The sequence below is a fragment of the Oncorhynchus gorbuscha genome, unplaced genomic scaffold, assembly GCF_021184085.1.
Source record: "Oncorhynchus gorbuscha isolate QuinsamMale2020 ecotype Even-year unplaced genomic scaffold, OgorEven_v1.0 Un_scaffold_1730, whole genome shotgun sequence".
NCBI classification, from domain to species: Eukaryota; Metazoa; Chordata; class Actinopteri; order Salmoniformes; family Salmonidae; genus Oncorhynchus; species Oncorhynchus gorbuscha.
The window spans coordinates 57,252-85,096 of NW_025746424.1; the positions used below are offsets into that span (position 1 = coordinate 57,252).

Below are 27,845 nucleotides of genomic sequence, written 5' to 3' on the forward strand. Positions count from 1 at the left end.
AAGAGATGGCGTCAGTGAAGCTGGAGGACTGCAGTCAAACACTGGAGCTCAATGTGATTGTCAAAAAAGAGGAAGAGGAGGATGAGAGAAGAACCGAGGAAGATAACGGAGGAGTAGAACAGGAGAGGGAAGACGGTAACGTTGACTCGGGTGAGTCTAAGATGCCTACAACTGCCGCTGGATGTAGACCCCGATCCTAGCTCTCAGTTCCATTACAGAAGACATTGGGTGAAGGCGTCTTCTGTACAGGGGGGAGTTTTGTTAGCAGCCCATTCGCCCAATCTGAATATTAACACGAGTCGCTTGCGGTACGGTTTTGGAAGGATAAGGACCTTTTTATAATAATAATAAAATAAAATAAAGTTAAATTGATACACACCTTGATAGGGTTATTGTTCCCATACGGCCATATCTTCAACTTACAGCGCTTGTTTATGGAAAACAGATGGAATTACAAGAGGCCACCTGTGCCAATTAGCTGTCTAGCATGCTCCGAACACCTGTGTGTAAGTGTAACTCGGGAAGAGTAGTGGAAGTGTAGTTTGGTAGGATGGGGGCTCCATAGCTGAATGGATCTGTAACTGCTACAGTGTAGTTTAGTAGGATGGAGGCTGTATGGATCTGTTACTACTACAGTGTAGTTTAGTAGGATGGAGGCTGTATGAATCTGTTACTACTACAGTGTAGTTTAGTAGGATGGAGGCTGTATGGATCTGTTACTACTACAGTGTAGTTTAGTAGGATGAAGGCTGTATGGATCTGTAACTGCTACAGTGTAGTTTAGTAGGATGGAGGCTGTATGGATCTGTTACTACTACAGTGTAGTTTAGTAGGATGGAGGCTGTATGAATCTGTTACTACTACAGTGTAGTTTAGTAGGATGGAGGCTGTATGGATCTGTTACTACTACAGTGTAGTTTAGTAGGATGAAGGCTGTATGGATCTGTAACTGCTACAGTGTAGTTTAGTAGGATGGAGGCTGTATGGATCTGTTACTACTACAGTGTAGTTTAGTAGGATGGAGGCTGTATGGATCTGTAACTGCTACAGTGTAGTTTAGTAGGATGAAGGCTGTATGGATCTGTTACTACTACAGTGTAGTTTAGTAGGATGGAGGCTGTATGGATCTGTTACTACTACAGTGTAGTTTAGTAGGATGGAGGCTGTATGGATCTGTTACTACTACAGTGTAGTTTAGTAGGATGGAGGCTGTATGGATCTGTAACTACTACAGTGTAGTTTAGTAGGATGAAGGCTGTATGGATCTGTAACTGCTACAGTATTTGAAGGACTCTTTCTCACCGATGAAAGATAAGGGCCATTTGTTTTGAAAGCCTTATCTCAAGTGATGATTATTGATGTTTCTCAACGTTAAAACATGATGGCTGAAAACTGTAGGGAGAAGGCAGAATGCTGCCTAGAATTACAGAGAGCTTGGTTGCATCCTAATATGAGTTTTTGGTTGCTAGGTTACATCCTAATAGGAGTTTTAGGTTGCTAGGTTACATCCTAATAGGAGTTTTAGGTTGCTAGGTTGCATCCTAATAGGAGTTTTAGGTTGCTAGGTTACATCCTAATAGGAGTTTTAGGTTGCTTGGTTACATCCTAATAGGAGTTTTAGGTTGCTAGGTTACATCCTAATAGGAGTTTTAGGTTGCTAGGTTACATCCTAATAGGAGTTTTTAGGTTGCTAGGTTACATCCTAATAGGAGTTTTAGGTTGCTTGGTTACATCCTAATAGGAGTTTTTAGAGAGCTAGTTTAAATCCTAATAGGAGTTTTTAGAGAGAGAGGTTACATCCTAATCTAGTTTTAAAAATATATAACAAATCATTTAAAACATTAAAATCCTTCAGCGTTTGCTTGAGCCTGCCTGGAGGGCCAAATAGCCAGGGGGGCGGGGTGACACTTTTGGGACTATCCCATTTGGTTCAATTGCTCCAGGTAAGCTCAATCAAGCACAGATGAAGCATTTGAATGGTTTCAAATACTATTTGAACCCAGGTCTGCTATAGTTCAGAGTAGTAGTAGAAGTAGCATAGTAGTAGCATAGTAGCATAGTAGTAGTAGCATATAGTGCACTATATAGAGAATAGTGTGTCATTCCGGACACAGGCCAATATGTGTGATGTTGATGTTGTTCCAGTAGATATGGAAGAAGAGGAGGACCAGGAAGGAGGAGGTGTGGCCAACCCAGGTAATAAGTACACTAGCCAGGGAATAGACTAGATGTATTATCCCAAGACCTTATTATGTGAATATTGATTGATTTTAAATTGATTAGGTAATTAAAAGTAGTTGTCTGCTCCAGCTGAAGACAAGACAACACAACATGACCTGACACGACATGACATGACCTGACACAACATGACCTGACACGACACAACATGACCTGACACAACATGACATGACACAACATGACCTGACACAACATGACCTGACACATGACATAACACGACACGACATGACACAACATGACACAACATAACACGACACAACATGACATGACACAACAGGACATGACACAACATGACATAACACAACAGGACATGACACAACATGACATAACACAACAAGACATAACACAACATGACCTGACACATGACATGACACGACACGACACATGACATGACACATGACACGACATGACCTGACACAACATGACCTGACACATGACATAACACGACACGACATGACACAACATGACACAACATAACACAACACAACATGACACAATATAACACGACATGACATGACACAACAGGACATGACACAACATGACATAACATATTTCCATTGTGGTCCTGTGAGATGGCAGGTTATTATTTCCATTGTGGTCCTGTGAGATGGCAGGTTATTATTTCCACTGTGAGATGGCAGGTTATTATTTCCACTGTGATATGGCAGGTTATTATTTCCACTGTGAGATGGCAGGTTATTATTTCCGCTGTGAGATGGCAGGTTATTATTTCCACTGTGAGATGGCAGGTTATTATTTCCACTGTGAGATGGCAGGTTATTATTTCCACTGTGAGATGGCAGGTTATTATTTCCACTGTGAGATGGCAGGTTATTATTTCCACTGTGGTCCTGTGAGATGGCAGGTTATTATTTCCGCTGTGAGATGGCAGGTTATTATTTCCACTGTGAGATGGCAGGTTATTATTTCCACTGAGAGATGGCAGGTTATTATTTCCACTGAGAGATGGCAGGTTATTATTTCCACTGTGAGATGGCAGGTTATTATTTCCACTGTGAGATGGCAGGTTATTATTTCCGCTGTGAGATGGCAGGTTATTATTTTCACTGTGGTCCTGCAAGATGGCAGGTTATTATTTCTACTGTGAGATGGCAGGTTATTATTTCCACTGTGGTCCTGTGAGATGGCAGGTTATTATTTCCACTGTGAGATGGCAGGTTATTATTTCTACTGTGAGATGGCAGGTTATTATTTCCACTGTGAGATGGCAGGTGATTATTTCTACTGTGAGATGGCAGGTTATTATTTCCACTGTGAGATGGCAGGTTATTATTTCCACTGTGGTCCTGTGAGATGGCAGGTTATTATTTCCACTGTGAGATGGCAGGTTATTATTTCCACTGAGAGATGGCAGGTTATTATTTCCACTGTGAGATGGCAGGTTATTATTTCCATTGTGGTCCTGTGAGATGGCAGGTTATTATTTCCACTGTGAGATGGCAGGTTATTATTTCCACTGTGAGATGGCAGGTTATTATTTCCACTGTGAGATGGCAGGATATTATTTCCACTTTGGTCCTGTGAGATGGCAGGTTATTATTTCCATTGTGGTCCTGTGAGATGGCAGGTTATTATTTCCATTGTGGTCCTGTGAGATGGCAGGTTATTATTTCCATTGTGGTCCTGTGAGATGGCAGGTTATTATTTCCATTGTGGTCCTGTGAGATGGCAGGTTATTATTTCCACTGTGGTCCTGTGAGATGGCAGGTTATTATTTCCACTGTGAGATGGCAGGTTATTATTTCCACTGGTCCTGTGAGATGGCAGGTTATTATTTCCACTGTGAGATGGCAGGTTATTATTTCCACTGTGAGATGGCAGGTTATTATTTCCACTGTGGTCCTGTGAGATGGCAGGTTATTATTTCCATTGTGGTCCTGTGAGATGGCAGGTTATTATTTCCATTGTGGTCCTGTGAGATGGCAGGTTATTATTTCCACTGTGAGATGGCAGGTTATTATTTCCACTGGTCCTGTGAGATGGCAGGTTATTATTTCCACTGTGAGATGGCAGGTTATTATTTCCATTGTGGTCCTGTGAGATGGCAGGTTATTATTTCCACTGTGAGATGGCAGGTTATTATTTCCATTGTGGTCCTGTGAGATGGCAGGTTATTATTTCCATTGTGGTCCTGTGAGGTGGCAGGTTATTATTTCCACTGTGGTCCTGTGAGATGGCAGGTTATTATTTCCATTGTGGTCCTGTGAGATGGCAGGTTATTATTTCCATTGTGGTCCTGTGAGATGGCAGGTTATTATTTCCACTGTGAGATGGCAGGTTATTATTTCCACTGGTCCTGTGAGATGGCAGGTTATTATTTCCACTGTGAGATGGCAGGTTATTATTTCCATTGTGGTCCTGTGAGATGGCAGGTTATTATTTCCACTGTGAGATGGCAGGTTATTATTTCCACTGTGAGATGGCAGGTTATTATTTCCACTGTGAGATGGCAGGTTATTATTTCCACTGGTCCTGTGAGATGGCAGGTTATTATTTCCACTGTGAGATGGCAGGTTATTATTTCCATTGTGGTCCTGTGAGATGGCAGGTTATTATTTCCACTGTGAGATGGCAGGTTATTATTTCCATTGTGGTCCTGTGAGATGGCAGGTTATTATTTCCACTGTGAGATGGCAGGTTATTATTTCCATTGTGGTCCTGTGAGATGGCAGGTTATTATTTCCATTGTGGTCCTGTGAGGTGGCAGGTTATTATTTCCACTGTGGTCCTGTGAGATGGCAGGTTATTATTTCCATTGTGGTCCTGTGAGATGGCAGGTTATTATTTCCACTGTGGTCCTGTGAGATGGCAGGTTATTATTTCCACTGTGGTCCTGTGAGATGGCAGGTTATTATTTCCATTGTGGTCCTGTGAGATGGCAGGTTATTATTTCCATTGTGGTCCTGTGAGATGGCAGGTTATTATTTCCATTGTGGTCCTGTGAGATGGCAGGTTATTATTTCCATTGTGGTCCTGTGAGATGGCAGGTTATTATTTCCATTGTGGTCCTGTGAGATGGCAGGTTATTATTTCCACTGAGAGATGGCAGGTTATTATTTCCACTGTGAGATGGCAGGTTATTATTTCCATTGTGGTCCTGTGAGATGGCAGGTTATTATTTCCATTGTGGTCCTGTGAGGTGGCAGGTTATTATTTCCACTGTGGTCCTGTGAGATGGCAGGTTATTATTTCCACTGTGGTCCTGTGAGATGGCAGGTTATTATTTCCATTGTGGTCCTGTGAGATGGCAGGTTATTATTTCCATTGTGGTCCTGTGAGATGGCAGGTTATTATTTCCATTGTGGTCCTGTGAGATGGCAGGTTATTATTTCCATTGTGGTCCTGTGAGATGGCAGGTTATTATTTCCACTGTGAGATGGCAGGTTATTATTTCCACTGTGGTCCTGTGAGATGGCAGGTTATTATTTCCATTGTGGTCCTGTGAGATGGCAGGTTATTATTTCCACTGGTCCTGTGAGATGGCAGGTTATTATTTCCACTGTGAGATGGCAGGTTATTATTTCCACTGAGAGATGGCAGGTTATTATTTCCATTGTGGTCCTGTGAGATGGCAGGTTATTATTTCCACTGGTCCTGTGAGATGGCAGGTTATTATTTCCACTGTGAGATGGCAGGTTATTATTTCCACTGAGAGATGGCAGGTTATTATTTCCACTGTGGTCCTGTGAGATGGCAGGTTATTATTTCCACTGTGGTCCTGTGAGATGGCAGGTTATTATTTCCATTGTGGTCCTGTGAGATGGCAGGTTATTATTTCCATTGTGGTCCTGTGAGATGGCAGGTTATTATTTCCACTGTGAGATGGCAGGTTATTATTTCCACTGTGGTCCTGTGAGATGGCAGGTTATTATTTCCATTGTGGTCCTGTGAGATGGCAGGTTATTATTTCCATTGTGGTCCTGTGAGATGGCAGGTTATTATTTCCACTGTGAGATGGCAGGTTATTATTTCCACTGTGGTCCTGTGAGATGGCAGGTTATTATTTCCATTGTGGTCCTGTGAGATGGCAGGTTATTATTTCCATTGTGGTCCTGTGAGATGGCAGGTTATTATTTCCACTGTGAGATGGCAGGTTATTATTTCCACTGGTCCTGTGAGATGGCAGGTTATTATTTCCACTGGTCCTGTGAGATGGCAGGTTATTATTTCCACTGTGAGATGGCAGGTTATTATTTCCACTGTGAGATGGCAGGTTATTATTTCCACTGGTCCTGTGAGATGGCAGGTTATTATTTCCACTGTGAGATGGCAGGTTATTATTTCCATTGTGGTCCTGTGAGATGGTAGGTTATTATTTCCACTGTGAGATGGCAGGTTATTATTTCCACTGGTCCTGTGAGATGGCAGGTTATTATTTCCACTGGTCCTGTGAGATGGCAGGTTATTATTTCCACTGTGAGATGGCAGGTTATTATTTCCACTGGTCCTGTGAGATGGCAGGTTATTATTTCCACTGGTCCTGTGAGATGGCAGGTTATTATTTCCACTGTGAGATGGCAGGTTATTATTTCCACTGTGAGATGGCAGGTTATTATTTCCATTGTGGTCCTGTGAGATGGCAGGTTATTATTTCCATTGTGGTCCTGTGAGATGGCAGGTTATTATTTCCATTGTGGTCCTGTGAGATGGCAGGTTATTATTTCCACTGTGAGATGGCAGGTTATTATTTCCACTGTGGTCCTGTGAGATGGCAGGTTATTATTTCCACTGTGGTCCTGTGAGATGACAGGTGGGCCTGATTTACACTTGATTCTCAATGCAATTTAAAACAACATTATCATCAATTACAAAATATATATACAACAACTTAGAACAATTAACAGCACATAGGTGCTCGTTTTAAGAGTCAACTCTTGAAAGAATAGCTTACCCCTAATCACCCCGTTTCGTTACTTTACAGATAGTTCCACAAGTGACACTTTACATGTTCAGTACCACAGAACTGCAGCAGAGTACCAGAATGTGTCCCCTCCCCAAGGAGCTCTTGATTCTACAGGGAACCAAGTTAGAGCTCCCTCTGGTGGAGTACTGATGGGAGGCATTTATATTATAAAGTGTTTTTAGATCTTTTGGTTTGACGTTTTACAGGACTTGTTACTGTTAAAAGAGAAGAAGAGGAGGAGGGGGTCAGAGAGGAGGAGGATGGAGAGGATGAGATTGGGGACAGAGAGGAGGAGGACGGAGAGGAGGAGGTTGGGGGCAGAGAGGAGGAGGATGGGGACAGGACCAACCCAGGTAATTAATCACTGATCAAAACATCCAGGTGGAGCTACAGTATATTGAGACCAGTTTCAGATGACTAAGGAGGTTGGAGACAGGACCAACCAGGTAATCCCTGATCAGAACATCAGAGACCAGTTTCATGGAACCCAGTTCCCTATATAGAGCACTACTTTTGAGAAGGGCCCAGAGGGCTGAGTGACTGCTTATAGCTGTCAATCTTGTATGTACTAAACTGTACCCCCCTAACCAAATAACTCCTGATCAGTTTACATTGAAAGGGGTCTAAGAGGAGTCATCTTCCCTTTCTACCTTCCTACATACCAATGCATAGTGTTGTATACAGTATAATAAACTGGGTGGTTCGAGCCCTGTATGTTGATTGGCTAACAGCCGTGGTTTATCAGACCGTATACCACGGGTATAACATAATATGTATTTTTACTGCTCTAATTACGTTGATAACCAGTTTATAACAGCAATAAGGCACCTTGGGGGTTTGTGGTATATGGCCAATATACCACGGCTAAGGGCTGTGTCCAGGGACTCCTGTTTAACCCCTGTGATGTTGTTATAGAAACAGGAGAGGGTGCCAGCTCAGACAAAGAGAGACCGTTCCTCTGCTCCCAGTGTGGTAAGCGGTTCACTGCACCAAGCAGCCTGAAGACTCACATGCAGAGACACAGCGGAGAGAAACCCCACCAGTGCTCCTTCTGTGGGAAGCGCTTCCTACGATCCACAGACCTGAAGAGACACCAGATGATCCACAAAGGTAAGAGAGACACCCAAACACCCGACGCTCCTCTCCCACCCGGGGTCGCTCCTCTCTCTCACCCGGCGTCGCTCCTCTCTCTCCCGGCGTCGCTCCTCTCTCACCCGGCGTCGCTCCTCTCTCTCCCAGCGTCGCTCCTCTCTCACCCGGCGTCGCTCCTCTCTCTCCCAGCGTCGCTCCTCTCTCTCCCAGCGTCGCTCCTCTCTCACCCGGCGTCGCTCCTCTCTCACCCAGCGTCGCTCCTCTCTCACCCGGCGTCGCTCCTCTCTCTCCCGGCGTCGCTCCTCCCTCACCCGGTGTCGCTCCTCACCCACCCGGCGTCGCTCCTCACCCACCCGGCATCGCTCCTCTCTCACCCGGCGTCGCTCCTCTCTCTCCCGGCGTCGCTCCCCTCCCACCCGGCGTCGCTCCTCTCTCACCCGGCGTCGCTTTCACTCTCACCCGGCGTCGCTCCTCAAACACCAGGCATCGCTCCTCTCTCACCCGGCGTCGCTCCTCAAACACCGGCGTCGCTCCTCTCTCAACCGGCGTCGCTCCTCGCTCTCCCGACGTCGCTCCTCTCTCACCCGACGTCGCTCCTCGCTCTCCCGGCGTCGCTCCTCTCTCACCCGACGTCGCTCCTCAAACACCCGGCGTCGCTCCTCTCTCACATCTCTCTGTTGGAACACTGTCAATCAACGTGTCCACACCAGTGCACCTGTTTATCAGTTAAATAAGTTGATCTATACGGTGTAGGTTCATTCCCATGTAAAATTACCCCATGAGCACCAACGTGAAGTTCATTGGAGCGTGTCAAATTGTGTGTTAAATGAAAGCAGAGAGTCTATATTTTGAAGAAATTAAGGCATACATACATTTGAACCATTTTCCATCCATGTGAATAAGCTTATTGGATGGACAAGGGTTCCTAAAAAAATATCTACCAGAAAAATTCTTAGAAGAAATACATCAAAACACAATAATATTGAAGTAAAAACCCTGCCAACTAATATCAATTCTTATATTTAGTTTTGGATACATTTTACTGAATCGTTGCCTCGTTACTAAAAACCACATATCTTTAAGATATTTCCTCATAAGGAGGATAATGAAAGTTCACAAATGTAACAAGTAAATGTAGACCTACCAATTTAGCTATAGTGTTTTTACTGATATCAATTTTGTTTATGAATTCGAAATTCTTTGACCCCCCCCCAAATAATTTTTGGGGCACATAATCACGTAAACAAGTCTACAAGTTGTGACCGGAAATGACAACCAAAAGATACAAGGAATTGGTAGTGATGGTGCTCTGTAAGGTAGTGATGGTGCTCTGTAAGGTAGTGATGGTGCTCTGTAAGGTAGTGATGGTGCTCTGTAAGGTAGTGATGGTGCTCTGTAAGGTAGTGTTGGTGCTCTGTAAGGTAGTGTTGGTGCTCTGTAAGGTAGTGATGGTGCTCTGTAAGGTAGTGATGGTGCTCTGTAAGGTAGTGATGGTGCTCTGTAAGGTAGTGATGGTGCTCTGTAAGGTAGTGATGGTGCTCTGTAAGGTAGTGTTGGTGCTCTGTAAGGTAGTGATGGTGCTCTGTAAGGTAGTGTTGGTGCTCTGTAAGGTAGTGATGGTGCTCTGTAAGGTAGTGATGGTGCTCTGTAAGGTAGTGTTGGTGCTCTGTAAGGTAGTGATGGTGCTCTGTAAGGTAGTGATGGTGCTCTGTAAGGTAGTGATGGTGCTCTGTAAGGTAGTGATGGTGCTCTGTAAGGTAGTGATGGTGCTCTGTAAGGTAGTGATGGTGCTCTGTAAGGTAGTGATGGTGCTCTGTAAGGTAGTGTTGGTGCTCTGTAAGGTAGTGATGGTGCTCTGTAAGGTAGTGTTGGTGCTCTGTAAGGTAGTGATGGTGCTCTGTAAGGTAGTGATGGTGCTCTGTAAGGTAGTGATGGTGCTCTGTAAGGTAGTGATGGTGCTCTGTAAGGTAGTGATGGTGCTCTGTAAGGTAGTGTTGGTGCTCTGTAAGGTAGTGATGGTGCTCTGTAAGGTAGTGTTGGTGCTCTGTAAGGTAGTGATGGTGCTCTGTAAGGTAGTGATGGTGCTCTGTAAGGTAGTGATGGTGCTCTGTAAGGTAGTGATGGTGCTCTGTAAGGTAGTGTTGGTGCTCTGTAAGGTAGTGATGGTGCTCTGTAAGGTAGTGTTGGTGCTCTGTAAGGTAGTGATGGTGCTCTGTAAGGTAGTGATGGTGCTCTGTAAGGTAGTGATGGTGCTCTGTAAGGTAGTGATGGTGCTCTGTAAGGTAGTGATGGTGCTCTGTAAGGTAGTGTTGGTGCTCTGTAAGGTAGTGTTGGTGCTCTGTAAGGTAGTGATGGTGCTCTGTAAGGTAGTGATGGTGCTCTGTAAGGTAGTGATGGTGCTCTGTAAGGTAGTGATGGTGCTCTGTAAGGTAGTGATGGTGCTCTGTAAGGTAGTGATGGTGCTCTGTAAGGTAGTGTTGGTGCTCTGTAAGGTAGTGATGGTGCTCTGTAAGGTAGTGATGGTGCTCTGTAAGGTAGTGATGGTGCTCTGTAAGGTAGTGATGGTGCTCTGTAAGGTAGTGTTGGTGTGGATTATAGTTCAGTATAGTACCATACAGTCCTGTACTGTGGAGTATAGTTCATTATAGTACCATACAGTCCTGTGGAGTATAGTTCAGTATAGTACCATACAGTCCTGTGGAGTATAGTTCATTATAGTACCATACAGTCGTGTGGAGTATAGTTCATTATAGTACCATACAGTCCTGTGGAGTATAGTTCAGTATAGTACCATACAGTCCTGTGGAGTATAGTTCAGTATAGTACCATACAGTCCTGTACTGTGGAGTATAGTTCATTATAGTACCATACAGTCCTGTACTGTGGAGTATAGTTCATTATAGTACCATACAGTCCTATGGAGTATAGTTCATTATAGTACCATACAGTCCTGTGGAGTATAGTTCATTATAGTACCATACAGTCCTGTGGAGTATAGTTCATTATAGTACCATACAGTCCTGTGGAGTATAGTTCATTATAGTACCATACAGTCCTGTGGATTATAGTTCAGTATAGTACCATACAGTCCTGTGGAGTATAGTTCATTATAGTACCATACATACAGTCCTGTACTGTGGAGTATAGTTCATTATAGTACCATACAGTCCTGTGGAGTATAGTTCACTATAGTACCATACAGTCATGTGGAGTATAGTTCATTATAGTACCATACAGTCCTGTGGAGTATAGTTCATTATAGTACCATACAGTCCTGTGGAGTATAGTTCATTATAGTACCATACAGTCCTGTGGATTCTAGTTCATTATAGTACCATACAGTCCTGTGGATTCTAGTTCATTATAGTACCATACAGTCCTGTACTGTGGAGTATAGTTCATTATAGTACCATACAGTCGTGTGGAGTATAGTCCAGTATAGTACCATACAGTCCTGTGGAGTATAGTTCAGTATAGTACCATACAGTCCTGTGGAATATAGTTCAGTATAGTACCATACAGTCCTGTACTGTGGAGTATAGTTCATTATAGTACCATACAGTCCTGTGGAGTATAGTTCAGTATAGTACCATACAGTCCTGTGGAGTATAGTTCATTATAGTACCATACAGTCCTGTGGAGTATAGTTCATTATAGTACCATACAGTCGTGTGGAGTATAGTTCATTATAGTACCATACAGTCCTGTGGAGTATAGTTCATTATAGTACCATACAGTCCTGTGGAGTATAGTTCATTATAGTACCATACAGTCCTGTGGAGTATAGTTCAGTATAGTACCATACAGTCCTGTGGAGTATAGTTCAGTATAGTACCATACAGTCCTGTGGAGTATAGTTCATTATAGTACCATACAGTCCTGTGGAGTATAGTTCATTATAGTACCATACAGTCCTGTGGAGTATAGTTCATTATAGTACCATACAGTCCTGTGGAGTATAGTTCATTATAGTACCATACAGTCCTGTGGAGTATAGTTCATTATAGTACCATACAGTCCTGTGGATTCTAGTTCATTATAGTACCATACAGTCCTGTGGAGTATAGTTCATTATAGTACCATACAGTCCTGTGGAGTATAGTTCATTATAGTACCATACAGTCCTGTGGCGTATAGTTCATTAGAGTACCATACAGTCCTGTGGAGTATAGTTCATTATAGTACCATACAGTCCTGTGGAGTATAGTTCAGTATAGTACCATACAGTCCTGTGGAGTATAGTTCAGTATAGTACCATACAGTCCTGTGGAGTATAGTTCATTATAGTACCATACAGTCCTGTGGAGTATAGTTCATTATAGTACCATACAGTCCTGTGGAGTATAGTTCATTATAGTACCATACAGTCCTGTGGCGTATAGTTCATTAGAGTACCATACAGTCCTGTGGAGTATAGTTCATTATAGTACCATACAGTCCTGTGGAGTATAGTTCAGTATAGTACCATACAGTCCTGTGGAGTATAGTTCAGTATAGTACCATACAGTCCTGTGGAGTATAGTTCATTATAGTACCATACAGTCCTGTGGAGTATAGTTCATTATAGTACCATACAGTCCTGTGGAGTATAGTTCATTATAGTACCATACAGTCCTGTGGAGTATAGTTCAGTATAGTACCATACAGTCCTGTGGAGTATAGTTCATTATAGTACCATACAGTCCTGTGGAGTATAGTTCATTATAGTACCATACAGTCCTGTGGAGTATAGTTCATTATAGTACCATACAGTCCTGTACTGTGGAGTATAGTTCATTATAGTACCATACAGTCGTGTGGCGTATAGTTCATTATAGTACCATACAGTCCTGTGGAGTATAGTTCATTATAGTACCATACAGTCCTGTGGAGTATAGTTCAGTATAGTACCATACAGTCCTGTGGAGTATAGTTCATTATAGTACCATACAGTCCTGTGGAGTATAGTTCAGTATAGTACCATACAGTCCTGTGGAGTATAGTTCAGTATAGTACCATACAGTCCTGTGGAGTATAGTTCATTATAGTACCATACAGTCCTGTGGAGTATAGTTCAGTATAGTACCATACAGTCCTGTGGATTATAGTTCAGTATAGTACCATACAGTCCTGTGGAGTATAGTTCACTATAGTACCATACAGTCCTGTGGAGTATAGTTCATTATAGTACCATACAGTCCTGTGGAGTATAGTTCACTCTAGTACCATACAGTCCTGTGGAGTATAGTTCACTATAGTACCATACAGTCCTGTGGAGTATAGTTCACTATAGTACCATACAGTCCTGTACTGTGGAGTATAGTTCAGTATAGTACCATACAGTCCTGTGGAGTATAGTTCAGTATAGTACCATACAGTCCTGTACTGTGGAGTATAGTTCAGTATAGTACCATACAGTCCTGTGGAGTATAGTTCAGTATAGTACCATACAGTCCTGTGGAGTATAGTTCAGTATAGTACCATACAGTCCTGTGGAGTATAGTTCAGTATAGTACCATACAGTCCTGTGGAGTATAGTTCATTATAGTACCATACAGTCGTGTGGCGTATAGTTCATTATAGTACCATACAGTCCTGTGGAGTATAGTTCATTATAGTACCATACAGTCCTGTGGAGTATAGTTCATTATAGTACCATACAGTCCTGTGGAGTATAGTTCAGTATAGTACCATACAGTCCTGTGGAGTATAGTTCAGTATAGTACCATACAGTCCTGTGGAGTATAGTTCATTATAGTACCATACAGTCCTGTGGAGTATAGTTCATTATAGTACCATACAGTCCTGTACTGTGGAGTATAGTTCATTATAGTACCATACAGTCGTGTGGCGTATAGTTCATTATAGTACCATACAGTCCTGTGGAGTATAGTTCATTATAGTACCATACAGTCCTGTGGAGTATAGTTCAGTATAGTACCATACAGTCCTGTGGAGTATAGTTCATTATAGTACCATACAGTCCTGTGGAGTATAGTTCAGTATAGTACCATACAGTCCTGTGGAGTATAGTTCAGTATAGTACCATACAGTCCTGTGGAGTATAGTTCATTATAGTACCATACAGTCCTGTGGAGTATAGTTCAGTATAGTACCATACAGTCCTGTGGATTATAGTTCAGTATAGTACCATACAGTCCTGTGGAGTATAGTTCACTATAGTACCATACAGTCCTGTGGAGTATAGTTCATTATAGTACCATACAGTCCTGTGGAGTATAGTTCACTATAGTACCATACAGTCCTGTGGAGTATAGTTCACTATAGTACCATACAGTCCTGTGGAGTATAGTTCAGTATAGTACCATACAGTCCTGTACTGTGGAGTATAGTTCAGTATAGTACCATACAGTCCTGTGGAGTATAGTTCAGTATAGTACCATACAGTCCTGTACTGTGGAGTATAGTTCAGTATATTACCATACAGTCCTGTGGAGTATAGTTCAGTATAGTACCATACAGTCCTGTGGAGTATAGTTCAGTATAGTACCATACAGTCCTGTGGAGTATAGTTCAGTATAGTACCATACAGTCCTGTGGAGTATAGTTCATTATAGTACCATACAGTCGTGTGGCGTATAGTTCATTATAGTACCATACAGTCCTGTGGAGTATAGTTCATTATAGTACCATACAGTCCTGTGGAGTATAGTTCATTATAGTACCATACAGTCCTGTGGAGTATAGTTCAGTATAGTACCATACAGTCCTGTGGAGTATAGTTCAGTATAGTACCATACAGTCCTGTGGAGTATAGTTCATTATAGTACCATACAGTCCTGTGGAGTATAGTTCATTATAGTACCATACAGTCCTGTGGAGTATAGTTCATTATAGTACCATACAGTCCTGCGGAGTATAGTTCATTATAGTACCATACAGTCCTGTGGAGTATAGTTCATTATAGTACCATACAGTCGTGTGGAGTATAGTTCATTATAGTACCATACAGTCCTGTGGAGTATAGTTCATTATAGTACCATACAGTCCTGTGGAGTATAGTTCATTATAGTACCATACAGTCCTGTGGAGTATAGTTCAGTATAGTACCATACAGTCCTGTGGAGTATAGTTCAGTATAGTACCATACAGTCCTGTGGAGTATAGTTCATTATAGTACCATACAGTCCTGTGGAGTATAGTTCATTATAGTACCATACAGTCCTGTGGAGTATAGTTCATTATAGTACCATACAGTCCTGTGGAGTATAGTTCATTATAGTACCATACAGTCCTGTGGAGTATAGTTCATTATAGTACCATACAGTCCTGTGGATTCTAGTTCATTATAGTACCATACAGTCCTGTGGAGTATAGTTCATTATAGTACCATACAGTCCTGTGGAGTATAGTTCATTATAGTACCATACAGTCCTGTGGCGTATAGTTCATTAGAGTACCATACAGTCCTGTGGAGTATAGTTCATTATAGTACCATACAGTCCTGTGGAGTATAGTTCAGTATAGTACCATACAGTCCTGTGGAGTATAGTTCAGTATAGTACCATACAGTCCTGTGGAGTATAGTTCATTATAGTACCATACAGTCCTGTGGAGTATAGTTCATTATAGTACCATACAGTCCTGTGGAGTATAGTTCATTATAGTACCATACAGTCCTGTGGCGTATAGTTCATTAGAGTACCATACAGTCCTGTGGAGTATAGTTCATTATAGTACCATACAGTCCTGTGGAGTATAGTTCAGTATAGTACCATACAGTCCTGTGGAGTATAGTTCAGTATAGTACCATACAGTCCTGTGGAGTATAGTTCAGTATAGTACCATACAGTCCTGTGGAGTATAGTTCATTATAGTACCATACAGTCCTGTGGAGTATAGTTCAGTATAGTACCATACAGTCCTGTGGAGTATAGTTCATTATAGTACCATACAGTCCTGTGGAGTATAGTTCAGTATAGTACCATACAGTCCTGTGGAGTATAGTTCAGTATAGTACCATACAGTCCTGTGGAGTATAGTTCATTATAGTACCATACAGTCCTGTGGAGTATAGTTCAGTATAGTACCATACAGTCCTGTGGATTATAGTTCAGTATAGTACCATACAGTCCTGTGGAGTATAGTTCACTATAGTACCATACAGTCCTGTGGAGTATAGTTCATTATAGTACCATACAGTCGTGTGGCGTATAGTTCATTATAGTACCATACAGTCCTGTGGAGTATAGTTCATTATAGTACCATACAGTCCTGTGGAGTATAGTTCAGTATAGTACCATACAGTCCTGTGGAGTATAGTTCATTATAGTACCATACAGTCCTGTGGAGTATAGTTCAGTATAGTACCATACAGTCCTGTGGAGTATAGTTCAGTATAGTACCATACAGTCCTGTGGAGTATAGTTCATTATAGTACCATACAGTCCTGTGGAGTATAGTTCAGTATAGTACCATACAGTCCTGTGGATTATAGTTCAGTATAGTACCATACAGTCCTGTGGAGTATAGTTCACTATAGTACCATACAGTCCTGTGGAGTATAGTTCATTATAGTACCATACAGTCCTGTGGAGTATAGTTCACTATAGTACCATACAGTCCTGTGGAGTATAGTTCACTATAGTACCATACAGTCCTGTGGAGTATAGTTCAGTATAGTACCATACAGTCCTGTACTGTGGAGTATAGTTCAGTATAGTACCATACAGTCCTGTGGAGTATAGTTCAGTATAGTACCATACAGTCCTGTACTGTGGAGTATAGTTCAGTATAGTACCATACAGTCCTGTGGAGTATAGTTCAGTATAGTACCATACAGTCCTGCGGAGTATAGTTCAGTATAGTACCATACAGTCCTGTGGAGTATAGTTCAGTATAGTACCATACAGTCCTGTGGAGTATAGTTCATTATAGTACCATACAGTCGTGTGGCGTATAGTTCATTATAGTACCATACAGTCCTGTGGAGTATAGTTCATTATAGTACCATACAGTCCTGTGGAGTATAGTTCATTATAGTACCATACAATCCTGTGGAGTATAGTTCAGTATAGTACCATACAGTCCTGTGGCGTATAGTTCAGTATAGTACCATACAGTCCTGTGGAGTATAGTTCATTATAGTACCATACAGTCCTGTGGAGTATAGTTCATTATAGTACCATACAGTCCTGTGGAGTATAGTTCATTATAGTACCATACAGTCCTGTGGAGTATAGTTCATTATAGTACCATACAGTCCTGTGGAGTATAGTTCATTATAGTACCATACAGTCCTGTGGATTCTAGTTCATTATAGTACCATACAGTCCTGTGGAGTATAGTTCATTATAGTACCATACAGTCCTGTGGAGTATAGTTCATTATAGTACCATACAGTCCTGTGGCGTATAGTTCATTAGAGTACCATACAGTCCTGTGGAGTATAGTTCATTATAGTACCATACAGTCCTGTGGAGTATAGTTCAGTATAGTACCATACAGTCCTGTGGAGTATAGTTCAGTATAGTACCATACAGTCCTGTGGAGTATAGTTCATTATAGTACCATACAGTCCTGTGGAGTATAGTTCATTATAGTACCATACAGTCCTGTGGAGTATAGTTCATTATAGTACCATACAGTCCTGTGGCGTATAGTTCATTAGAGTACCATACAGTCCTGTGGAGTATAGTTCATTATAGTACCATACAGTCCTGTGGAGTATAGTTCAGTATAGTACCATACAGTCCTGTGGAGTATAGTTCAGTATAGTACCATACAGTCCTGTGGAGTATAGTTCATTATAGTACCATACAGTCCTGTGGAGTATAGTTCATTATAGTACCATACAGTCCTGTGGAGTATAGTTCATTATAGTACCATACAGTCCTGTGGAGTATAGTTCAGTATAGTACCATACAGTCCTGTGGAGTATAGTTCATTATAGTACCATACAGTCCTGTGGAGTATAGTTCATTATAGTACCATACAGTCCTGTGGAGTATAGTTCATTATAGTACCATACAGTCCTGTACTGTGGAGTATAGTTCATTATAGTACCATACAGTCGTGTGGCGTATAGTTCATTATAGTACCATACAGTCCTGTGGAGTATAGTTCATTATAGTACCATACAGTCCTGTGGAGTATAGTTCATTATAGTACCATACAGTCCTGTGGAGTATAGTTCAGTATAGTACCATACAGTCCTGTGGAGTATAGTTCAGTATAGTACCATACAGTCCTGTGGAGTATAGTTCATTATAGTACCATACAGTCCTGTGGAGTATAGTTCATTATAGTACCATACAGTCCTGTACTGTGGAGTATAGTTCATTATAGTACCATACAGTCGTGTGGCGTATAGTTCATTATAGTACCATACAGTCCTGTGGAGTATAGTTCATTATAGTACCATACAGTCCTGTGGAGTATAGTTCAGTATAGTACCATACAGTCCTGTGGAGTATAGTTCATTATAGTACCATACAGTCCTGTGGAGTATAGTTCAGTATAGTACCATACAGTCCTGTGGAGTATAGTTCAGTATAGTACCATACAGTCCTGTGGAGTATAGCTCATTATAGTACCATACAGTCCTGTGGAGTATAGTTCAGTATAGTACCATACAGTCCTGTGGATTATAGTTCAGTATAGTACCATACAGTCCTGTGGAGTATAGTTCACTATAGTACCATACAGTCCTGTGGAGTATAGTTCATTATAGTACCATACAGTCCTGTGGAGTATAGTTCAGTATAGTACCATACAGTCCTGTGGAGTATAGTTCAGTATAGTACCATACAGTCCTGTGGAGTATAGTTCAGTATAGTACCATACAGTCCTGTGGAGTATAGTTCATTATAGTACCATACAGTCGTGTGGTCCTGTATAGTTCATTATAGTACCATACAGTCCTGTGGAGTATAGTTCATTATAGTACCATACAGTCCTGTGGAGTATAGTTCATTATAGTACCATACAGTCCTGTGGAGTATAGTTCAGTATAGTACCATACAGTCCTGTGGAGTATAGTTCAGTATAGTACCATACAGTCCTGTGGAGTATAGTTCATTATAGTACCATACAGTCCTGTGGAGTATAGTTCATTATAGTACCATACAGTCCTGTGGAGTATAGTTCATTATAGTACCATACAGTCCTGTGGAGTATAGTTCATTATAGTACCATACAGTCCTGTGGAGTATAGTTCATTATAGTACCATACAGTCCTGTGGAGTATAGTTCATTATAGTACCATACAGTCCTGTGGAGTATAGTTCATTATAGTACCATACAGTCCAGTATAGTACCATACAGTCCTGTGGAGTATAGTTCAGTATAGTACCATACAGTCCTGTGGAGTATAGTTCATTATAGTACCATACAGTCCTGTGGAGTATAGTTCATTATAGTACCATACAGTCCTGTGGAGTATAGTTCATTATAGTATCATACAGTCCTGTGGAGTATAGTTCAGTATAGTACCATACAGTCCTGTGGAGTATAGTTCATTATAGTACCATACAGTCCTGTGGATTCTAGTTCATTATAGTACCATACAGTCCTGTGGAGTATAGTTCATTATAGTACCATACAGTCCTGTGGAGTATAGTTCATTATAGTACCATACAGTCCTGTGGCGTATAGTTCATTAGAGTACCATACAGTCCTGTGGAGTATAGTTCATTATAGTACCATACAGTCCTGTGGAGTATAGTTCAGTATAGTACCATACAGTCCTGTGGAGTATAGTTCAGTATAGTACCATACAGTCCTGTGGAGTATAGTTCATTATAGTACCATACAGTCCCGTGGAGTATAGTTCATTATAGTACCATACAGTCCTGTGGAGTATAGTTCATTATAGTACCATACAGTCCTGTGGCGTATAGTTCATTAGAGTACCATACAGTCCTGTGGAGTATAGTTCATTATAGTACCATACAGTCCTGTGGAGTATAGTTCAGTATAGTACCATACAGTCCTGTGGAGTATAGTTCAGTATAGTACCATACAGTCCTGTGGAGTATAGTTCATTATAGTACCATACAGTCCTGTGGAGTATAGTTCATTATAGTACCATACAGTCCTGTGGAGTATAGTTCAGTATAGTACCATACAGTCCTGTGGAGTATAGTTCATTATAGTACCATACAGTCCTGTGGAGTATAGTTCATTATAGTACCATACAGTCCTGTGGAGTATAGTTCATTATAGTACCATACAGTCCTGTACTGTGGAGTATAGTTCATTATAGTACCATACAGTCGTGTGGCGTATAGTTCATTATAGTACCATACAGTCCTGTGGAGTATAGTTCATTATAGTACCATACAGTCCTGTGGAGTATAGTTCAGTATAGTACCATACAGTCCTGTGGAGTATAGTTCATTATAGTACCATACAGTCCTGTGGAGTATAGTTCAGTATAGTACCATACAGTCCTGTGGAGTATAGGTCAGTATAGTACCATACAGTCCTGTGGAGTATAGTTCATTATAGTACCATACAGTCCTGTGGAGTATAGTTCAGTATAGTACCATACAGTCCTGTGGATTATAGTTCAGTATAGTACCATACAGTCCTGTGGAGTATAGTTCACTATAGTACCATACAGTCCTGTGGAGTATAGTTCATTATAGTACCATACAGTCCTGTGGAGTATAGTTCACTATAGTACCATACAGTCCTGTGGAGTATAGTTCACTATAGTACCATACAGTCCTGTGGAGTATAGTTCAGTATAGTACCATACAGTCCTGTACTGTGGAGTATAGTTCAGTATAGTACCATACAGTCCTGTGGAGTATAGTTCAGTATAGTACCATACAGTCCTGTACTGTGGAGTATAGTTCAGTATAGTACCATACAGTCCTGTGGAGTATAGTTCAGTATAGTACCATACAGTCCTGTGGAGTATAGTTCAGTATAGTACCATACAGTCCTGTGGAGTATAGTTCAGTATAGTACCATACAGTCCTGTGGAGTATAGTTCATTATAGTACCATACAGTCGTGTGGCGTATAGTTCATTATAGTACCATACAGTCCTGTGGAGTATAGTTCATTATAGTACCATACAGTCCTGTGGAGTATAGTTCATTATAGTACCATACAGTCCTGTGGAGTATAGTTCAGTATAGTACCATACAGTCCTGTGGCGTATAGTTCAGTATAGTACCATACAGTCCTGTGGAGTATAGTTCATTATAGTACCATACAGTCCTGTGGAGTATAGTTCATTATAGTACCATACAGTCCTGTGGAGTATAGTTCATTATAGTACCATACAGTCCTGTGGAGTATAGTTCATTATAGTACCATACAGTCCTGTGGAGTATAGTTCATTATAGTACCATACAGTCCTGTGGATTCTAGTTCATTATAGTACCATACAGTCCTGTGGAGTATAGTTCATTATAGTACCATACAGTCCTGTGGAGTATAGTTCATTATAGTACCATACAGTCCTGTGGCGTATAGTTCATTAGAGTACCATACAGTCCTGTGGAGTATAGTTCATTATAGTACCATACAGTCCTGTGGAGTATAGTTCAGTATAGTACCATACAGTCCTGTGGAGTATAGTTCAGTATAGTACCATACAGTCCTGTGGAGTATAGTTCATTATAGTACCATACAGTCCTGTGGAGTATAGTTCATTATAGTACCATACAGTCCTGTGGAGTATAGTTCATTATAGTACCATACAGTCCTGTGGCGTATAGTTCATTATAGTACCATACAGTCCTGTGGAGTATAGTTCATTATAGTACCATACAGTCCTGTATAGTTCAGTATACAGTCCTTCAGTATATAGTATAGTACCATACAGTCCTGTGGAGTATAGTTCATTATAGTACCATACAGTCCTGTGGAGTATAGTTCATTATAGTACCATACAGTCCTGTGGAGTATAGTTCATTATAGTACCATACAGTCCTGTGGAGTATAGTTCATTATAGTACCATACAGTCCTGTGGAGTATAGTTCATTATAGTACCATACAGTCCTGTGGAGTATAGTTCATTATAGTACCATACAGTCCTGTGGAGTATAGTTCATTATAGTACCATACAGTCCTGTACTGTGGAGTATAGTTCATTATAGTACCATACAGTCCTGTGGAGTATAGTTCATTATAGTACCATACAGTCCTGTGGAGTATAGTTCATTATAGTACCATACAGTCCTGTGGAGTATAGTTCAGTATAGTACCATACAGTCCTGTGGAGTATAGTTCAGTATAGTACCATACAGTCCTGTGGAGTATAGTTCATTATAGTACCATACAGTCCTGTGGAGTATAGTTCATTATAGTACCATACAGTCCTGTGGAGTATAGTTCATTATAGTACCATACAGTCCAGTCATTATAGTACCATACAGTCCTGTACTGTGGAGTATAGTTCAGTATAGTACCATACAGTCCTGTGGAGTATAGTTCAGTATAGTACCATACAGTCCTGTACTGTGGAGTATAGTTCAGTATAGTACCATACAGTCCTGTGGAGTATAGTTCAGTATAGTACCATACAGTCCTGTGGAGTATAGTTCAGTATAGTACCATACAGTCCTGTGGAGTATAGTTCAGTATAGTACCATACAGTCATGTGGAGTATAGTTCAGTATAGTACCATACAGTCCTGTGGAGTATAGTTCATTATAGTACCATACAGTCCTGTGGAGTATAGTTCACTATAGTACCATACAGTCCAGTATAGTTCCTACAGTCCTGTGGAGTATAGTTCATTATAGTACCATACAGTCCTGTGGAGTATAGTTCATTATAGTACCATACAGTCCTGTGTGGAGTATAGTTCATTATAGTACCATACAGTCCTGTGGAGTATAGTTCATTATAGTACCATACAGTCCTGTGGAGTATAGTTCATTATAGTACCATACAGTCCTGTGGAGTATAGTTCATTATAGTACCATACAGTCCTGTGGAGTATAGTTCATTATAGTACCATACAGTCCTGTAGGAGTATAGTTCAGTATAGTACCATACAGTCCTGTGGAGTATAGTTCATTATAGTACCATACAGTCCTGTGGAGTATAGTTCATTATAGTACCATACAGTCCTGTGGAGTATAGTTCATTATAGTACCATACAGTCCTGTGGAGTATAGTTCATTATAGTACCATACAGTCCTGTGGAGTATAGTTCATTATAGTACCATCCAGTCCTGTGGAGTATAGTTCATTATAGTACCATACAGTCCTGTGGATTCTAGTTCATTATAGTACCATACAGTCCTGTCCTGTGAGTATAGTTCATTATAGTACCATACAGTCCTGTACTGTGGAGTATAGTTCATTATAGTACCATACAGTCCTGTGGAGTATAGTTCATTATAGTACCATACAGTCCTGTGGAGTATAGTTCAGTATAGTACCATACAGTCCTGTGGAGTATAGTTCATTATAGTACCATACAGTCCTGTGGAGTATAGTTCATTATAGTACCATACAGTCCTGTGGAGTATAGTTCAGTATAGTACCATACAGTCCTGTGGAGTATAGTTCAGTATAGTACCATACAGTCCTGTGGAGTATAGTTCATTATAGTACCATACAGTCCTGTACTGTGGAGTATAGTTCATTATAGTACCATACAGTCCTATGGAGTATAGTTCATTATAGTACCATACAGTCCTGTACTGTGGAGTATAGTTCATTATAGTACCATACAGTCCTGTACTGTGGAGTATAGTTCATTATAGTACCATACAGTCCTGTACTGTGGAGTATAGTTCATTATAGTACCATACAGTCCTGTGGAGTATAGTTCATTATAGTACCATACAGTCCTGTGGAGTATAGTTCATTATAGTACCATACAGTCCTGTGGAGTATAGTTCAGTATAGTACCATACAGTCCTGTGGAGTATAGTTCAGTATAGTACCATACAGTCCTGTGGAGTATAGTTCATTATAGTACCATACAGTCCTGTACTGTGGAGTATAGTTCAGTATAGTACCATACAGTCCTGTGGAGTATAGTTCAGTATAGTACCATACAGTCCTGTGGAGTATAGTTCAGTATAGTACCATACAGTCCTGTGGAGTATAGTTCAGTATAGTACCATACAGTCCTGTGGAGTATAGTTCATTATAGTACCATACAGTCCTGTGGAGTATAGTTCATTATAGTACCATACAGTCCTGTGGAGTATAGTTCATTATAGTACCATACAGTCCTGTGGAGTATAGTTCATTATAGTACCATACAGTCCTGTGGAGTATAGTTCAGTATAGTACCATACAGTCCTGTGGAGTATAGTTCATTATAGTACCATACAGTCCTGTACTGTGGAGTATAGTTCATTATAGTACCATACAGTCCTGTGGAGTATAGTTCATTATAGTACCATACAGTCCTGTGGAGTATAGTTCATTATAGTACCATACAGTCCTGTACTGTGGAGTATAGTTCATTATAGTACCATACAGTCCTGTGGAGTATAGTTCAGTATAGTACCATACAGTCCTGTGGAGTATAGTTCAGTATAGTACCATACAGTCCTGTGGAGTATAGTTCATTATAGTACCATACAGTCCTGTGGAGTATAGTTCATTATAGTATCATACAGTCCTGTGGAGTATAGTTCAGTATAGTACCATACAGTCCTGTGGAGTATAGTTCATTATAGTACCATACAGTCCTGTGGATTCTAGTTCATTATAGTACCATACAGTCCTGTGGAGTATAGTTCATTATAGTACCATACAGTCCTGTGGAGTATAGTTCATTATAGTACCATACAGTCCTGTGGCGTATAGTTCATTAGAGTACCATACAGTCCTGTGGAGTATAGTTCATTATAGTACCATACAGTCCTGTGGAGTATAGTTCAGTATAGTACCATACAGTCCTGTGGAGTATAGTTCAGTATAGTACCATACAGTCCTGTGGAGTATAGTTCATTATAGTACCATACAGTCCTGTGGAGTATAGTTCATTATAGTACCATACAGTCCTGTGGAGTATAGTTCATTATAGTACCATACAGTCCTGTGGCGTATAGTTCATTAGAGTACCATACAGTCCTGTGGAGTATAGTTCATTATAGTACCATACAGTCCTGTGGAGTATAGTTCAGTATAGTACCATACAGTCCTGTGGAGTATAGTTCAGTATAGTACCATACAGTCCTGTGGAGTATAGTTCATTATAGTACCATACAGGCCTGTGGAGTATAGTTCATTATAGTACCATACAGTCCTGTGGAGTATAGTTCAGTATAGTACCATACAGTCCTGTGGAGTATAGTTCATTATAGTACCATACAGTCCTGTGGAGTATAGTTCATTATAGTACCATACAGTCCTGTGGAGTATAGTTCATTATAGTACCATACAGTCCTGTACTGTGGAGTATAGTTCATTATAGTACCATACAGTCGTGTGGCGTATAGTTCATTATAGTACCATACAGTCCTGTGGAGTATAGTTCATTATAGTACCATACAGTCCTGTGGAGTATAGTTCAGTATAGTACCATACAGTCCTGTGGAGTATAGTTCATTATAGTACCATACAGTCCTGTGGAGTATAGTTCAGTATAGTACCATACAGTCCTGTGGAGTATAGTTCAGTATAGTACCATACAGTCCTGTGGAGTATAGTTCATTATAGTACCATACAGTCCTGTGGAGTATAGTTCAGTATAGTACCATACAGTCCTGTGGATTATAGTTCAGTATAGTACCATACAGTCCTGTGGAGTATAGTTCACTATAGTACCATACAGTCCTGTGGAGTATAGTTCATTATAGTACCATACAGTCCTGTGGAGTATAGTTCACTATAGTACCATACAGTCCTGTGGAGTATAGTTCACTATAGTACCATACAGTCCTGTGGAGTATAGTTCAGTATAGTACCATACAGTCCTGTACTGTGGAGTATAGTTCAGTATAGTACCATACAGTCCTGTGGAGTATAGTTCAGTATAGTACCATACAGTCCTGTGGAGTATAGTTCAGTATAGTACCATACAGTCCTGTGGAGTATAGTTCATTATAGTACCATACAGTCCTGTGGAGTATAGTTCATTATAGTACCATACAGTCCTGTGGAGTATAGTTCATTATAGTACCATACAGTCCTGTGGAGTATAGTTCATTATAGTACCATACAGTCCTGTGGAGTATAGTTCATTATAGTACCATACAGTCCTGTGGATTCTAGTTCATTATAGTACCATACAGTCCTGTGGAGTATAGTTCATTATAGTACCATACAGTCCTGTGGAGTATAGTTCATTATAGTACCATACAGTCCTGTGGCGTATAGTTCATTAGAGTACCATACAGTCCTGTGGAGTATAGTTCATTATAGTACCATACAGTCCTGTGGAGTATAGTTCAGTATAGTACCATACAGTCCTGTGGAGTATAGTTCAGTATAGTACCATACAGTCCTGTGGAGTATAGTTCATTATAGTACCATACAGTCCTGTGGAGTATAGTTCATTATAGTACCATACAGTCCTGTGGAGTATAGTTCATTATAGTACCATACAGTCCTGTGGCGTATAGTTCATTAGAGTACCATACAGTCCTGTGGAGTATAGTTCATTATAGTACCATACAGTCCTGTGGAGTATAGTTCATTATAGTACCATACAGTCCTGTACTGTGGAGTATAGTTCATTATAGTACCATACAGTCGTGTGGCGTATAGTTCATTATAGTACCATACAGTCCTGTGGAGTATAGTTCATTATAGTACCATACAGTCCTGTGGAGTATAGTTCAGTATAGTACCATACAGTCCTGTGGAGTATAGTTCATTATAGTACCATACAGTCCTGTGGAGTATAGTTCAGTATAGTACCATACAGTCCTGTGGAGTATAGTTCAGTATAGTACCATACAGTCCTGTGGAGTATAGTTCATTATAGTACCATACAGTCCTGTGGAGTATAGTTCAGTATAGTACCATACAGTCCTGTGGATTATAGTTCAGTATAGTACCATACAGTCCTGTGGAGTATAGTTCACTATAGTACCATACAGTCCTGTGGAGTATAGTTCATTATAGTACCATACAGTCCTGTGGAGTATAGTTCACTATAGTACCATACAGTCCTGTGGAGTATAGTTCACTATAGTACCATACAGTCCTGTGGAGTATAGTTCAGTATAGTACCATACAGTCCTGTACTGTGGAGTATAGTTCAGTATAGTACCATACAGTCCTGTGGAGTATAGTTCAGTATAGTACCATACAGTCCTGTGGAGTATAGTTCAGTATAGTACCATACAGTCCTGTGGAGTATAGTTCATTATAGTACCATACAGTCCTGTGGAGTATAGTTCATTATAGTACCATACAGTCCTGTGGAGTATAGTTCATTATAGTACCATACAGTCCTGTGGAGTATAGTTCATTATAGTACCATACAGTCCTGTGGAGTATAGTTCATTATAGTACCATACAGTCCTGTGGATTCTAGTTCATTATAGTACCATACAGTCCTGTGGAGTATAGTTCATTATAGTACCATACAGTCCTGTGGAGTATAGTTCATTATAGTACCATACAGTCCTGTGGCGTATAGTTCATTAGAGTACCATACAGTCCTGTGGAGTATAGTTCATTATAGTACCATACAGTCCTGTGGAGTATA

General features: G+C 40.7%; 1 protein-coding gene across 1 annotated transcript in view; it reads left to right on the forward strand.

Moving 5' to 3' along the window:
- The first annotated feature begins 7,471 nt into the window (after positions 1 to 7,471).
- Positions 7,472 to 27,845, forward strand: part of LOC124023938 (zinc finger protein 728-like) — a 33,500-nt gene continuing 13,126 nt past the window's right edge. Inside the window, exons 1-2 of the mRNA XM_046338101.1 lie at positions 7,472 to 7,515; positions 8,078 to 8,272. Of these exons, the coding sequence (XP_046194057.1) occupies positions 8,173 to 8,272 (100 nt within the window). The 5' untranslated portion in view covers positions 7,472 to 7,515; positions 8,078 to 8,172. The remainder of the gene's footprint in view (positions 7,516 to 8,077; positions 8,273 to 27,845) is intronic.